The 18,213-nt window shown below is 36.2% G+C and overlaps 1 protein-coding gene across 1 annotated transcript in view; it reads right to left on the minus strand.

Annotated features, from left to right (window-relative positions):
• Positions 1-18,213, minus strand: part of DPH6 (diphthamine biosynthesis 6) — a 235,670-nt gene that overhangs the window by 145,696 nt on the left and 71,761 nt on the right. The window contains exons 6-7 of the mRNA XM_034417936.3: positions 9,791-9,852; positions 1,575-1,669 (exon numbers count right to left, since the gene is read on the minus strand). Of these exons, the coding sequence (XP_034273827.2) occupies positions 1,575-1,669; positions 9,791-9,852 (157 nt within the window). The remainder of the gene's footprint in view (positions 1-1,574; positions 1,670-9,790; positions 9,853-18,213) is intronic.

Here is an 18,213-nt window from a genome sequence, read left to right on the forward strand (position 1 = left end):
AAAAAAAAACCTAGGAAATCTGAAAATACTCATTACATAGCTAACAGCAAGATTTGGTGAGTTAACATATTTTAAAGCTCAACGTTCCCCAACTTGGTGACCTCCAGATAAGTTGGAACATACATTTCATAATCTCCAAACAATGTACTTATGAGTATACTGGGCCCGGGGTACTTGCAGGACCACCTCTTACCGGCCTCCCACCGACCAGTGAGCTCACATAGGGCTGCCCTCCAGCAGGTGCCGTCGGCCAGACAATGTCGGCTGGCGACCCCCAGGATGAGGGCGTTCTCTGTGGCCGCACCGACCCTCTGGAATGGGTTACCCACCGGGCTCCGGACGGCCCCTGACCTCTGCACTTTCCGCGCCGAGCTGAAGGCATGGCTTTTTCAGCAAATTCCCTGATCTGTTGCAAGACTTTTTAATCGTTTGGGGATTTTTAAATTGATTAATTTTAGTATTGCATTGTTATATTGTTTTTATCTTGTAAGCCGCCCCGAGTACTACGGGAGAAGGGCGGCATATAAATTTTGAAAAATAAAATAAATAAATAAATATACTAGTTGGCATTAGAAGTAAAATAAATCAATAAGGTTTGAGAAGGTTGCTGGCCCTTTGCATTCTATATGCTTCGGAGTATGATTATTTATTTACATATTATTTATGAGACAGTGCAGTTGATGCATTCAGTCTGAAACATTTCCTACATTTATTAGGAGGGTAATTTTCTTCTTGAAATATTCTACTTCTCAGATAATTTTGTCAAACTGTATCTACCTGGGGTTACTCCCAAGTGGGACATTTGGAGTCTAGAAACAAATTATCCTTCTTCACTGCAGTTATTGATCTGAACATGGGATAAACCAGAAACTGTAAATTCAGATGAAAGGGGTTTCATTGAAATATTTTCCTTAATACATTCAGCCTAACTTTTTTACCATAATTATATTGACAAATCTACATAGTTATAATAAATTCTCCTATAAATCTATACATACTTTTAAAGAATATATAGAAAAAAAGATAACTCGGGGCAAACTGAAAAGGTTCAAAACATTAGCATTCCAAAGCGTCCTTCAGCAATTCAAGCAAAATGTTTAGTATGATCATTCTAAGTTGCTAATATTAAAATGGTAAAAAAAGGGGGAAGGAAGGGTGGGAGGGAGGAAGGGAGGGAGAATGAGAGAGAAAAGGGAAATAGAGTTAATGGAACCTACAGGCTACTGATGTGGCAGTTTATCAAATGTAGCTGTAATGAAAGATAAATATTACTGGCAATTCGCACTTCATGAAAGGATAAAAGTGTCAGTGTGTAGGTACCAGTTTTACTGCAGGCCATAATCAGCAAGTAAACGAAAGTGCAAATGTCTAAAAAGTTTATAGCTTTCTATGAAGGCCCCATCTTGTCAGGCATTGATTTAGGTTAGTGGAGGGCTTTGCCAGTGTTAAACAAAGTGGGTATTTGTGAACTTAGAGGACATATTCTGCTGCTGCCAAGAAAAGTGGCCTAAAGCTAAATATTAGTATGGTCCCAGTGCTAACATTTAAAGAAAAGAGAAGACATAGGTCCTTACACAACGATTTTCTTCTTAAACAGAGGACAATCCAATGTGAATGTTTCATATTCTCCTCCTTCTCCACAGATATGGACTCCATACTTCTGAGAAAGCTGAAAAATGAAGAAAATGCTTTCAGGAATGGTACAGAGTTCTTATAAACTGAATTTAAATGAATTCAATTTACCCAGAATACATCAAAGGAATACAGTACAATTCAAAAAGACAAAACCAACAGATAAGGGGGAAAAAATAAAGGAAAAAAAAACTGGCAAGCCTAACTAAAAACACAAACCAAATGCAGCTTCAACATTAAAAAGATGTAGCAACCAAACTTGCGAGGAACTCTAACCACTCTAAGCCTGGGAGAACAGCCAGGTTTTAAGAACCTCTTGAACACTATCAGGGATTGGGGGGAGGGGATAGGGGGACGGGAGGGGAGTTCTCTGGATTTCAGGAAGAACTTCATTCTAGAGGCAGGGGCTGTAAAAAACAAAGTGAGAAATATGCCAGAATGTGCAGTACTGAAAGGTATATTATAGTGCTAACAGCATATTAGGGTTTGTATGACTGAAATGTACACATCTATATTGAAAAATCAGTCCCTCTTTGTTAAATGAGACTTGATCAAATCAATGAAACAACCATAGGATGGCAACTTATATTATTCCTAAAACAGGATGCTGCTTCTATTTTCAGTTCAATCCTCATCTAGGTATGATAAATATTTTCAGTTGAAGAGTGGCAATGAATGCTATTATTTCAAAATGCTGTTATTTCTACATCAGGCAAGCAAGTTGGGTGTCAGGTCTCAAAGTTGTCAGAAAATTATAGCAACTGAGGTAGCCCCATTTATTCAGTTTCAGAGTTGGTACAAGTATCATGTCTCAATCACAGGTCTCTAGAACTCTTGATCTTTACAATGCTACCAATAGGCTACTGAAATCAACGTGCAAATCCTTATTCAACACACAATTCAGCTATATTACTATCAAATATAGTTCTACACCAGATCAAGAATTCAGGTGCACTGGACGAGGCATAACACAGATACAAAAGTGAGAAAAAACTCACATAATGTTCAGATAACAATTATTGCATAAATTATGAATGATAATCCCCAAATTTATTGATGGTTCATCAATAATACAGACAATGGGAAACTGGCCAATTTGAGCTGTTTGATATGCATCATGTCTTTCTATCAAACCTAGTCTTTCATAGTCTTCAGAGAATTTCTTGACACTGCTAGCATCAACAAAGGACTAGCTGTCTGAAGTGGCATAACAATATTAAATTATTAAGGGAGATCTAATACAAATGGCCAATGGAAAGCCACCAGAGGAGTATTTGTTGGGTCCTTGGTGGTCTCTGAGTCTGATTTTTTTCTTACAGACATTTAATTGCCAGACTAGACTATATCATCACCAGATTTTATGTCAAGAAACTCACATTTGAGAAGCACTCCATAAATGGCGTTTAATTCTAATATGTCAGTGTACCATTTGTCAAGCTTCTAAGAATTATGTAGCATTTTTAACCCTAGTTTGATCTAAAATGTCTAGAGCTTCCTAACTGACACTGAACTGCATTTACCTACAGTATGTCCTGTGAAATTAATGAATTTTCATTCATGTCTCCTGGCAGCCTGTTGATGCTTGTTGATGCATTCTGCCAATCTTCTATCTGCTTTTCTTACTCCCTTCTCACAGTCTGTACACTGTAGGTTGCAAATGACTTCTGGATTAATAATAGTTTCTACTTGAAATATTTCATAGGTCTGATTTTTTTTGCATATCGGAATCCCATTTTTTTTTGCCCTTGTCCTGTGGTTCCTGATTCAGCCGACAAATTAGGCAGGAAAGAACTAAAGCTTCCTTTGTTTGTTTATTCAATTTGTATGGCTGCCTGTTTTAGCAAGTGACTGTGGGCAATGAACAATCTTAAAATAAATTAAGAAACAAACTATCATTATATATACAAAAATTAAAATACACTGTAGCTAAGAAGGATGTCACAATCAATGGTTGTTAACACAACCAAGAGATGGGACCCTTCACCGACTCGAGGCCGGGTACAGATAGTTGCTAATTTAAATGCCTTTCTAAAAGACATCAAGGTGCCTCCTTCTTTAGTAGGCCATTATTATGCATCTACTTTAGAAGCCTTCCCTGCATCCATCATAGATGGGAAATTATAGTCCAATCTCCTGCTGGGTAAAGTGACTGAGAGAGTAGTGAATTCTAAACTGTACAAAGTCCAGGATATTTAATTGAAAGAAAAAAATATACCCAGACTTAATTCTTGTATTTGATTTTAATCAAACAGTTGATTTAAGGTATATTTAAGAAGCTTCTTTTCATTTTTCTCACTTTCAGTATTTTATTTAGGAAAACATGTATATATACTCAAATGAAGATATTATCTGTCATATAATAGAATCATGTCTATTAACACATTTGGGATGGCTAGGTGAATACATATAAATATATACATGTATGTATATATGTATTTTTATATGTATAAGTATATATGTATTTTTATTCAAGAATAGATCAAATTATCTTTTTGAGTCCTGGGTTATCAGACATTTTCCTTTCAATGAGCAAATATCTCTTTGCCTAAATTTCTTTGTCTAAAAATAACCAAACTTTCTTTTAATCAAGCTTTCACTTCCAAAGGTTACGCTGCTGGCAAAAAGTATAGCTCCACCTGTCAGAAGCTGCTGTAAAGTTCTTGCAAGACAAATCTATCAAGAATAATTAATGCTGATGCAGCAAGGATGGCTAACTTACAAAGCAGTTAGTTAAAACAACTATTCTTCCTCTTTCCAAAATTACTCTTGGAAAGCTGCTAGAAATGGAAACCATTCCTGGGAGAAGTGGCTACAAAATGTAGCTTTATTTGGAACAAAATATATGATTGTTCTTCCTCAATGAAGCATCCATTAAGCACTTCCCAATAAGAAAAAGAATATTTACAAGTTTCCTAAAATTATTTATTCTAATAATGCCTTTTTGGTGCCACAAATCCTTCCTGGACCTCAAGATCAAACACTTTAGAGTTCCCACTGGTGTTATAACTGCTTGGAGTGGAATATCTTAGCTTCCTGTTGCTGGAAGTTCTTCCCAATTAACTGCAGGCAACATATCCATACAATGAGATGTGCCTGCTTCTGAAGGTACAGTGAGTGAACTATTTGAACTCCAGACAAATCTCCAGTAAACAAGCAGGAAAAGAACAAGGAACTTTTGACCTTTTTAGTATAGCTACTACAGTTAACATACTGACCACAGTTCAAGGTTATTCTAAAACAAAAGCAATAGTTTCCAGTCTCTTTTATGGACATGCCAGATGAGAACAGAGTCAGCCTTGTCAAAATAAAGTATGGTGTGTGTGTGTGTGAGAGAGAGAGGGGGGGGGAGTGAGTGAGTATGGTGCATAAATAAATTATAAACAGTTTTAATATAGCCCATTATAACTAGGACACAATGATTTGTCCTTTTCATTTAAAAAAAAATTGTATAAATGCATCTATGTTTTAAGGCAGGGGTCCCCAACCTACTACTAGGCCATGAGCCATTCAGAACTGGGCCATGGAAGTGGTAGGCGAGCACACACATGTGCACATTCCCACTTGCGTGAGCAGCAGACAAGTATCTATGCTCCAGTTGTGTAAATGGCAAGTATGTGTGCCCGCAGCTCATGTAAGTAGAGCTGTTCGCATGCGTGTGCTTGCCAGACACTCGCACGGAATTATCCCTTCTCCCCCCACCTCACCTATCTGCAAAGGCGGAAAGATTGGGGAACTCTGTCTTAAGGAATAATAGCATGCTCTGGCTATCAGTAGAAAAATCTCAGAACAAATAAAACTTTTTATATGCTTATTAATGATCAGGCGTATAAATAATCTGTTATGGAAAAAGTGTGAGAAACAATAGCTTCCAGTCTTTTTTGTATAATCACAATGGATTAAAAAAAAAGACAATACCTAAAATTTAATATGAGTCACTCTTAGTACAAATATGAATGAGTTTAGCGTGATGTACATAATGGTCACTGAGAGTCAAAAATAACTTGATGGGGCATAATCAATCAAACAATGACATACAACTGGTGCTCTGGAAGGCACCAAAAGATTAGAAGCTTTACAATGGTCAAATTAATTAAGGTAGAAGAAAATGTAAATACTGGATGAGGGTGGATCTAACAATTTTCCCCAGGGGAAGGGTAGTTGTAAAATATAGCTGAATCCAAAAAGTGTAGATTCCCAATAGCTAATGTACCTACTTCAACCTTCAAAACTCTCAGTTATGGTAATTCTGACTTGGGAATTCTGAAAATTGAAGTCCACACATTTGGAAGGTGACAGATATGGGAAACACTGTTCTAAAAAAAATCAAAGAAGGCTACAGACAGCAGCACAGTAGTTTAATATTGTGAATGCTGCCCTTAGAATTTTAAGATATAAATTTAATTTTACATCTTAAAGGCAGTGTTGGTCTTCAGATAAAGCTTTGTCATCTAGAATTTTCTAGATTCAAGTTGTCAAAAATCTGAAGACTGGAATCTGCAAGTTTATATAATTATTTATATAAACTTGCAGTTTATATAAATGCACTATATAATTATAATTAAGTAATTATTTGGATTATATTGTTTTAAATAAAGAGGGGATTAAGATATTGAGCTACTAGATCTTGCCTATAACAAATGTCTAAAAAAGCATTTGGCCAATTTCTTTCTGATACTGCTATCTCTCTCCCTCTCACAATCTCTCTCTCACACACAAACCACCCCCTGACAACATTCAAAGAAAATATTTTTAGAACTATAGCCTTTACTTTCTCTGCAGCTGGTGTTTATGCTTCAGTTTCACTAAGTTATAAAGTTAGCTAAATATCTAGTAAAATATTTATGTATGCTGACATTTACTGGGAAACACAAACCCAACCAAAATAAGAATTTATTGAGCAATGTTCTTTAACACTGCTGTAGTTTTGGCCTCCAACTGTCATGGTTCAACCATGACAAAATGCATGAAAAGCAAAATAATATGAGGAAAAAGAAATATTTCTACCTTTAGAAGGTTGCAAAAATATGTGACTTTAAAAGCTCACATGGATCTGATCCCAGCTTTCATGTGTCTGAGTATGCATGGATGTTTGTGGGTTTGCGAGGACAGTGCAACGATTTTCTGTAACACGTGATAAAAGTGAATGACAAATCATTGAAAAGGATATACAGAAAGTCCTCAACTTATCACCACAATTGAGCCCAAAAATTCCACTGCTAAGCAAGACAGTTGTTAAGTGAGTTTTGCCCCATTTTATGACTTTCCCTGCTGCAGTTGTTAAGTGAATCACTGCAATTGGTTAGTTAGTAACACGGTTATGTTACTAGCAGCAATGGGGAACAACAGCTTCCCCATTGACTTTGTTTCTCAGAAGGTCACAAAAGGTGATCACACCTTAGGACACTGTAACCATCATCAATACGTGCCAGTTGCCAAACGTCTTTTGATCATGTGACCATGAGAATGCTGCAATAGTTATATGAAAAATGGTCATAAATCACTTGTTAGTGCCTTTGTAACTTTAGAATAGAATAGAATAACAGAGTTGGAAGTACCTTGAAGGTCTCCTAGTCCAACCCCCAGCTTAGGCAGGAAACCCTATACCATTTCAGACAAATGGTTATCCAATTTATTCTTTAAAACTTCCAGTGTTGGACCATTTACAACTCCTGGAAGCAAGTTGTTCCAGTGATTAATTGTTGTAACTGTCAGGACATTTCTCCTTAGTTCTAGGTTGCTTCTCTCCTTGATTAGTTTCCACCCATCGCTTCTTTTCCTGCCCTCAGGTGCTTTGAATGGTCACTAAAAAAATGGTTGTAAGTCAAGGACTACTTATAATATAACTACAATATACAACATAATGCTTATACACATAATTCTTGTTTAGCAATTGCATCATTTAGCATTCTTTTGTAGTTACAATGATGATGAAAAAGTAACATCAAGACCAATCCTCACATTTATTACCTTTGCAAGTCTGTAAAGCAAAGGAAAGCTGAAATGGGCCTGGTGGCTCAGCAGACTGATAGCATTGTGATTAACACCAGCTGTCTGCAATTACTGTAAGTTCGAATCTCACCAGGCTCAAGGTTGACTCAGCCTTCCATCCTTTCTAAGGTAGGTAAATTGAGGACCCAGTTTGTGGGGGCAATAAGCTGACTTTGTATAAATATACAAAAGTATGAAGGCTATTGCTTAACGCATTGTAAGCCGCCCTGAGTCTCTGGAGAAGGGCGGCATACAAATCAAATTTAAAAAAAAAAAAAGTACATAAGTACAGTCACAGTTTCACTTATCAATTGTTTCGCTTAACAATCAAGTTGCTAGTTCCAATCATGGTCACTAAACAAAGGCTACCTGTGCAGGAAGAAAAAAGTGTGCTGACTCCACCTCAAAATGGCTGCTGACAAGTAGGAAGTTTTCAATAAGAGCCTGGTGGCTCAGCAGACTAATAGCATTGTGATTAACACCAGCTGTCTGCAATTACTGTAAGTTCGAATCTCACCAGGCTCAAGGTTGACTCAGCCTTCCATCCTTTCTAAGGTAGGTAAAATGAGGACCCAGTTTGTGGGGGCAATAAGCTGACTTTGTATAAAATATACAAAAGTATGAAGGCTATTGCTTAACGCATTGTAAGCTGCCCTGAGTCTCCGGAGAAGGGCGGCATATAAATCAAATTTAAAAAAAAAAAAAGTACATAAGTACAGTCACAGTTTCACTTATCAATTGTTTCGCTTAACAATCAAGTTGCTAGTTCCAATCATGGTCACTAAACAAAGGCTACCTGTGCAGGAAGAAAAAAGTGTGCTGACTCCACCTCAAAATGGCTGCTGACAAGTAGGAAGTTTTCAATAAGAGCCTGGTGGCTCAGCAGACTAATAGCATTGTGATTAACACCAGCTGTCTGCAATTACTGTAAGTTCGAATCTCACCAGGCTCAAGGTTGACTCAGCCTTCCATCCTTTCTAAGGTAGGTAAAATGAGGACCCAGTTTGTGGGGGTAATAAGCTGACTTTGTATAAACATACAAAAGTATGAAGGGTATTGCTTAACGCATTGTAAGCTGCCCTGAGTCTCCGGAGAAGGGCGGCATATAAATCAAATTTTAAAAAAATAATAATAAGAGGAAACAAACTAAATCAAAAACTAAACTGACACATTAAAGTTTGTCTCAATGCAAGAAAATCTCCATTATTCAGAAATCTATTAATAATAAATATTAAGAAGTAGAACCAACTCATAATAATTGTCAGATTCAAGAAATGAGACTGATTAAATATATTTTATGTAGCAAACTTTGTATTCTGAAATTTCATATTCCGCTTCATCTTATTCCTGAAAAATAGTGGTTTTTGTATTTGTTTGATATATTGAAAGATCAAATTCAGAATGCATTATATTCTTTATCTTCCCACAGTGTTAAGCCTGAAAAAAGGTGCAGCTGTCTTAAGAATGTATTAAATGTAATGGGTTAACTAAGACTCTTTTTCCAGGGTTATGCAAAAGCTGTATAAAAATAATATTTCAATGAATACAGCAGGCAACATTTGAATGATGTCTGGAACATTTCTTCCAAATCATTCCAGAAGTATGTGGAGCCCTAGTCTAAAAGGTTATGTAAAAATTCCCCTTGAGTCCAAGTCAGTTCTTGGCAATTCTTACCAAAATACGCATTCCTTTTAGAATTTTTTACCATTATAAAGAAAAATAGTAAGCCGCATCCAATCATTGCCACATTAAGAATATGAAGACAAGGAGTCACCATTATGCTTTACTAATTAAAACTTTATTAACTTCAGTAGGTCTATTTTAAGCAGGATTGCTGTAGAAAAACTATGAGATTGCTAAGAAGTGACACTGACCTGATGGCACATAATCAATCAATCAATTTTAAGCATGAATCCAAACTTTATTTTTAATCAACTGTTCTCAAAGAAATAGATTACATGTAATTTGTTGATTAGGAAAACGATACATATAGATTATAATATATATATATATATATATATATATATATATATATATATATATATATATATATATTCAGTTTGCTAAATTTGAGCTAATGTTTTCTTTCTAAACTTGCATTCTTTTGTGTACAGGAAATTTATTATTTTGAAGCACCATATATTTAATGTATACTTTCAATAATACTTACTTTCAAAAGATAAGGTTCCATTTCATCCAATGTTTTTCCTAGATGTTTATCTGGATCTAAACCTGTCAAAAGGTTTAAATGTATTTTAGAGAACAAAGTACTGTTTGGGTGTCACAGTTTACTCTTTTTTTAACATTTTAAAACAAACTATTAAAAAAAACCCCAATTCCTGTTTACCAAAAATAACTTTGGGGAAACAAAGTTGTCCTTAGCCAGAACATATTCTCTTACTTTCTTTGAACTGCTGATTTTTATCTTGGGCAAAAATAAGTTCGTTTCCTTTGCCCTGTGCACCGAGTGGAAAATATATTGTTTTAGTGCTTACTTTCAAATAAATATTATAAAATAGAAAGCAAATTATAATGTACATATTATGATGAAGAAGCACTCAGCTGAATTTGACAACTCTATAACATATATTAAAGGTATCACCCTACACAGCTTTCTAAGGCTAAATTGGATTATTGATAAACTTACAATTATTACTAAAGCTATTTCTCTTCTCAGTCCAGCCATTTCTTTTATTTTTTATAATATAATTTTATTGAAGTTATTTAAGTATAAAAGATATAAATGAAAATGAAAATAATGGGAAAAGAAAAAAAGTGAAGTATGTGATAAAGGGACAAAAGGGGAAAAAGCATTAATTTCCTACGCTTTTCAATGCAGAAGAATGAACATAATAATGTTACAACTTCATTTTTTTACTTTGTATATTCAATATATGCTAGACATTTCTATAACAAAACAAAAAGTCTAATCAGTAAATCCCAAAAGTTTCATTTTTTTTTCTATCTCAAAATTTTTCTAGCACAAAATCCAGAAGCAGTTTCCAGATACAAATAAAATTAAATGTATTCTTTTCTTTAATTAAAGCAGTTAATTTGGCCATCTCTGCTAGTTCCATCAGTTTCTTCAGTTTTTCCAACTGTTCTTCCATTATGGGAATTAATATATATTTCCACTTTTGTGCCGTTATCAACATGTTTAACAACATTCCATTTTTTTCCCAAGTCCTTTGTCCATTAAATACAGAAGAAAAGTCTATGGTTTAATTTATATATTCATTTGTATATTCACGCCACCAAGGGGACGCAATAACTATCATAAGTGTGAAAAACGGTCATAAATCTCTTTTTTCAGTGCCGTTGTAATTTGAACAGCTACTAAAGGAACTGTTGTAAGTCGAGGACTACCTGTACTTCCTGTTTCTTATAGAAACTGCAATACAAGTGGTAAAAAGATTTTTAATAAGGTTGCTGTCTGTTATTACATAGCAGCTTCTTGAATTTTCTCTATCCTTTTCTCTTTCTTTTCTCAGTTTATATGCCAATCATCTTCCTGCTTTATTTACAAATTCAAAATGTCTCTGTTTCACATAATTCAGTTTAATTTCTAATTCTCAAACTGTTAACACAGGCAGCTGTTGACAAAGCAATTCAATTTGGTGTAAAATTTGGTCCATTTCGCAGTTCAATCTCTTAACTTCTAATTTCATCCAGTTTCTTTTACATCTTTCCCTGGGATTTCTTTTTATTGTATGAAATAATCTTTCATAACCTCTTTGCTGGCATCTCAGACAGTCATTAGTAGTAGTTTATTGACTGATTAGTTTTACCATCTTATCACCTACCTATTTTATTACCATAAAATAGACAGTCATTAGATCAGTCAATTTGTCCAAATTATTGTTAAAATGTTTAATTTCTTTTTACAATGCTTTACAATCATCTCTTTTTGTAAAGTAGAATCATTCAATCTTCAGCTAAAATTCAAAATCTTTTTTTCTGAGAAGCAAAATTTGGATTGTGATCTGAGAATGGTTTGGTCAAAATACAAACTTCTAAGATTTTATTTGTGAGATTTTTAATAATCCATATCAATTCTTGAGAATGATTTATTTTGCTCTCCCCAGCCATTTCTTGAACACTTTCTTAGGCCCAAGCTAGACATAATAATATGCAAGTAGATAATATGCATATACATATCTTTTGTCACATAAATACTATAGCAGCATCAGAAAATATTGATCATACTTTAAACAATGAAAGACTTCTCACTGCCATGGGAAAAGTATTAAATTTATTCCTCTAAACCTATTTATTTTTCAAGGTTAACCTCCACTGATTCAAATTCTCATAAAAAGCAGACAGAAATTATATGCACCATTTTTATTGCGGCAAAACATAGCTCATTATTCTTGTAGGACTTATACTGCAATACATTCTAGGTAAACTCTGTAAACTCTAGGCAAAATGTACTGGATTTTAAATGCCATCAATCAGCTTGACTGGGCCAATGAGAAATGGAGTCCAGTTATTTGGGGGAAGTTACAGATTTCCAATCCCAATTATAAAGTTGCAGTCGAAACCTACACTTGACGTTCACACGAAGCATCTGCCCACCTCTTCTACAATGAAAATTCCAAAGCACATGTTTCTTTATTCAGTGTTTATTTCTTCTAATGGCAAAAGGCCAAATATTTTTGGAACATTTATTAGTACCGGTAATATATGGAATCAAAACTTCCTTTTGTTTTTGTTCCCACTTTTGGTACTTAGCAACAGGCTGTTCCACCTTCCTATATCTTTTCTGGTTCTTTGATATACTTCAAGGATATCCTTTCATTTTTTTTCCTTTCTGTGGTATTAATTTTAGATTAAAAAGCATGATGTATTTTTACTATTCTCTTCTAAAACACATTTGTCGGGAGATGATGTTATTTGTGGACCAAAGTCTACAAACAACACATAGCATTGCTATTGGATATTGTGCCCTTTAAATGATAATTATTCAAGCATAAAGTTTAATTTTGTTCACTGTGCCCAACTGTTCCAAACGTGTATTTCCAAAAGGATCTATGAACAATTATTGATAATTTGATAAAATACACTGACGAGTATTCTCTTGATCAGGATCTTAATACCAAGATCACATTGCATTTTCCAAATGTGAAGTCACTGGGGATAAGGAAAAGAAACTTGGATGGGTGGATAAACCTACAACAAGCCCAAGCTGTAGAAAACTCCATGCAGAATTAAGAAATTAATTAGGAGGAAGAATCATAATTTGCTGTGCTGACATCTATTTTACTTGACTTGCATGTATCTAGAAGAAGCAATTATGATTCAATTAAAATATTCAGTTTTATTACTTTAGTGGCTGACCTTGAAGTTAATGCCTATTTTATTTAATTGCATCATCTATGAATAAATGTTAACCCTAGCATGTTATGCCCCATTATTTTTAGTGCATTTTTCAACTCTCTGACTGAATTATATCCATCAATTAATATCTACCATGAAGAAAGCAACCAATGTTTTATTTCTTGGAAAATACTCTTAACAAATGATAGGAAAAGCATCTTGAGAGGTTTTTAATAACATCACGTAAAATGAACTGGACTAACTTCACAACGTCTGTGCTCTAGAATTTTAATGTAAAGTTAGTGTGTGCTGCTACATGTTGCATAATGAGTCTGAAATCATATTTATATAGTAAAGTGTAAAAATCTAGACTGATAAATATTTTAATTGGAATATATTTCTATCTTCTAATAGCATCATTGCTAAAAATATTTCAGTAGGTTCATACACCTGTTAGCACAGTGGTACCTTGGTATTCAACTGCTTTGAAACTCATCAAATTTGGTACTTAACACATTTTGATGAAAAAATTTTGCCTTGGTATTTGTTGTTTGTTTGGTAGTCAACACACAAGTTAGAATTCGACTGGCTATCCCTTCCAGTCAAAGCAAAGGATGACATGTTAGTAGGTTTTCCTCTGTGTACATCTCCTGGTGGTCTTAGCTTTGGGGGTCATTTTGTGTATTTCTGTGCTTCTTTTCTCATCAGTACAGGTAACGTGAAGTTTTTATTTTTATTTAATATACGTATTTATTATTTTCTATGTTTATTTCTCATGTAAAGTAATGTTGTAAAACCCTCTCTTTTTAAATGTTGCCCTAAAATGTGCATTGTCTTTTGTTTGGGAACACATTACATTTATTTACATTGTTTCTTATGGGAAAATTTTATTTGGTACTCATTGTTTTTGGTACTCATCACATTTCTCGGAACCAATTAACGATAAGTACTGAGGTACCACTGTAATACAGTTGAAAATACATATCTATCTAGATATTTTGGATGCTATGGTAAAACACATGAGTTAGAGTAATAACTACAGAATAATCTACAAGTATACACAACAATAAGCTTAAGCATGGTAAAAAGTATACAGTTATGGTTATAGTAAACAAAATCATTCAAATTATATTTTTGTGCTTATTTCAATGACCTTGCTTTCTTTGGCACAGCATATAAGGGAGAAATAATTGGGTTTTTTTCTTAATTATTTTAAAGATTTTAAAATTATTTTAAAATAAAAGCTAGAAATAAAATAATCAAATGTCCATATGACACCATTCTAACTATGACAACATTCCAGTTTAATTAAGATTGAATCAGTAGATAAGACATTGGAGACCTTTAGGTTGTGTAACAGTGGGTAGTCTTTATTTCCTATTCTAGACCAAAAATTTCCACAGATTTTAAGACCACAGTTAATTGAACAAAAAATATTTTGGAATTGTTGGAACATTGTGCATGAATGTGTTGAGAAAAGGGATGAGCAAACATTGTGTTGAAGATATAAAGAAAAATATGTTTAAATATATATTGTGATCTCCAAAACTGCTGCATCTTAGAAGTAGTAATTGCATATACCAGGGGTGTCAAACCGGTCTGTGGGGTGCTTAGATCTGCCCTGCAGGACCACCCTGGAAACAGTGAAGGACTGGCCCGAGGTGCCTCTGCCAGTGAAAATGGAGCTTGGGAGCCTGTTTTTGCTGGCAGATGGTTACAGGAGGCCATCGCAGCCGAAAACAGAGCTCGGGAGCCCGTTTTCTCTGGCAGAATATTCGTGCCATTACATGCGCCCCCAACACAAATGATGTCGAGCTGGCCATGCCCACCCTGGCCATGCCCAATTCCCCCTCCCAAGGTCAAACACAACCCTGATGCGGCCCTCAATGAAATTGAGTTTGACACACCTGGCATATACTATCTTGTCTTTGAGAAGGATTTTAATATTTCAGATGTTCACATTCTACCTAATGCACAGAAATTAATGACTGGGCAATAGAAATAGTTTCTTCGTGCCTGTCTTATTGCTAATATTGTCCATCAATATTCTAAGATAAAGGTATGGTCTCAGTTATTTATTTCTTTAGCGTATTGTGATGTTACATTAGCCATGAGACTACAATGCTGATGCAGAGTAGAAATTTGACTGCTTAAGACACTAGCTCTGTTTGATTCATGCTCATGCACTTTCCAAGTGCACTCCAGGGGGTGAGCCAGATAAAAGATGACTAACTTTCCTGTTGCATCATCCTTCTCCTTTCAACAAAGCCTCCTCGCAAATGGGTGTCACAACCATCCTCATGAAGCATTGGCTCATCTTCCCACTGAAGTGGTACCTATTTATCTATTCACATAAAACATGTTTTTGAACTGCCATGTGGGCAGAAGCTGAGGCGCATAGAACATGCTTTCGAACTGCTAGGTGAGCAGTTACAGGAGCCATGCAACGCTAAGACTCAAACCACTGCAGCAAAAACCATTTCCAGTATCATTAAGCCACTAAGCCACCACGCCTCTGCATCCTGGTATTCAATGGACTGAAGACCTGGCATTACTTGTAACTTATGAACAAGCTACTCTCGGCCAGTCCACCCAACTGCTCTGGAAACAAGCCAACACCAGAACGGAATAAAGCAGTTGCAATCCTTTAATTAGGTTCAGCACAGCAAACACAGGCAGGAGAAAGGCACAAGCCGGAAACAAGGTTTAAAGTTAGCGCTACACGCAATCGCAGTGTAGCGCCTTTTATATACACAGCAATAAATCAAGTGGCAATTAAACAGTTAACATCACCCCTCCTTCCCCTAGCTGGCCTGAAGGAGGAGCACAATAAATCAATTAACAATCAAACAGTCAACATCATCCCTCCTTCCTCAAGCTGGCCTGTAGGAGGAGCGCGCCTCTGTTACAGCACAAGGCAGAGTCATCTGCAAACACCATGCCCCCCCATCTCCGATGAAAGAGTTTGCTTCGTTTTGTGTGCGGGTGATAAAGACTTCTCAAACAGCTGATGACACGCCCCTGGAGAGTCCAACAGCTTGCCCCCTCCTCATCGTCCTCCCTAGTGATGGCGAGACTCAACCGAGGCTCGACAGGCGGCTCCTCTCTACCAGGAGTCCACCTGCAGGAAATAAAATAAAGATGTTAGCATAGCAACCGTTCTACCCACTGGGACCTGGTTTATTTGGATATTTACGATGATACCGACGGAGCAACCGGTCGGCATGAACGTCTGGAGCTGCTACCCAAGATGCTTGTGCTAGTGGATAACCCTTCCACCGTACACAGTACTGTAACCTGCCTCTACGTAGACGTGAATCCAATACTTTATCTATCTCATATTGATCTGAATGACTCGGTCCCGGGGAAACAGGCTGATGTGTGGGCCTTTCCTCTTTGACAGGTTTAAGGAGGCTGCTATGAAAAACAGGATGTATTTTTCCTAACAGTGAAGGTAGCTTAAGCATGACAGTGACAGGATTGATCACACGTATTATAGGAAAAGGACCTATGTATTTGGGACCTAGTTTCCTACTAGGTAATCGTAATTTCAAGTATTTTGTCGATAGATACACATGATCCCCTACAGAAAACGGTTTTGGGTCGGCTCTTTTTTTATCAACATAAAGTTTGTATTCATTTGCTGCTTTTTGAAGCGCCGTTTTTACCGCTGGCCACGTTTGTCGGATCTTGTCGGCCCAACCGGAATGTGTAGATACCCCTGTAGCTGGAGGTTCTACCTCAGGTATGGCAGGGAATTCTCTTCCATAGATGATTTGGAAAGGAGAAAATCCCGTGCTACGGTGGCTGATATTGTTGTACGCGACTTCAGCGAACGGGAGTAAGGCAGACCAATCAGTTTGCTGATACGAAACGTAGCAACGTAGATATCGTTCCACAGCGGCATTAGCCCGTTCAGCTGCTCCATTTGTACTGGGATGGAAGGCTGAACTTAATCCTTGCGTGGATCCTATCCTGTGAATGAAAGATCTCCAAAACTGGGTGGTGAACTGGACACCCCGATCTGATATAATACGCTTCGGGACCCCGTGAAGGCGGTAGATATGTTGTATAAACATGTCTGTCAATCGTCGGGCAGATGGTAAACCCCGACAGGGTATAAAATGCACCTGCTTTGAAAATAGGTCTATTACTGTCCAAATAACGGTATGTCCATTGCTGGGCGGTAGGTCCACTATAAAATCCATCGCCACTTCCTCCCACGGACGACTAGGATCAGCCACCGATTGTAATTGACCGAGTGGTTTTCCTGACCATGGTTTTGCTGCCGCGCATGTGGGGCACGATTTAACATAACGTTCAATTTCACCACGCATTCGTGGCCACCAAAATTGACGTCTAATCAGGTGAAGTGTTTTAAGGAAACCGTAATGACGGCAGAACTAAGAGAAAGCATAAAAGAAATTGAAATCACACCGAACATATGGGCAGACCACAGTCCCATAACAATAGTCTGGAAAGGCCGGTTAAAGAGAGGAAGATGGATGATGGATAGAGAAATCACCAAAGATAAAGAATACATAGAGATGATAAAGAAAGAGATGGAGATATTTTTTCAAATAAACAAAAAGGAACATACATCATTACAAATTCTATGGGATGCCACAAAAGCATATATAAGAGGATTAACAATCTCATTCAAGGTGAAGAAAAACAGAGAGAAACAGCAAAAAAGGAATAACCTAATGACTGAGCTCGGAAAACAAGAAGTAGAATTACAGAACAGACCAGATGGGAAAGAGATTAAGGAAAAAATAAAACATATCAAACACGAAATAAACTTAATAACAACAACAGAAATAGCTAGGAAGATTAGAATGGCAAAGCAAAACCAATTTGAATTCGCTAATAAAACAGGACGTTGGTTGGCATATAAATTAAAGAAAGAAAAGGAGAAAAGACTAATACACCAACTACAAGATGAACAAGGGCAACTACAGCATATGAATGAGGCAAAAAAGCGAATTGTAAGGAATTTCTATCAGGAACTATATACGCAGGAAGAAATCCAATTGGAGAAAGTAAAAGAATATATAAATAAAGCCAATATCCAAGAAATAAAAGAAACTCAAAGAGAACTCTTGAACAGACCAATATCGATGTTAGAATTAATTGAAGCGAAGAAGAAGCAGAACAACAATAAAACACCAGGCCCAGATGGTATCCCGGCAGAATTCTATAAAATCGAGAATCAGTCAATGGATCACATTTTATTACAAGTTCTGAACGAAGCGATTTTAGAAGCTAAAATTCCCA

This window comes from Pantherophis guttatus, chromosome 1, assembly GCF_059756535.1.
Source record: "Pantherophis guttatus breed Tessera chromosome 1, ASM5975653v1, whole genome shotgun sequence".
In the NCBI taxonomy this organism is placed as follows: Eukaryota; Metazoa; Chordata; class Lepidosauria; order Squamata; family Colubridae; genus Pantherophis; species Pantherophis guttatus.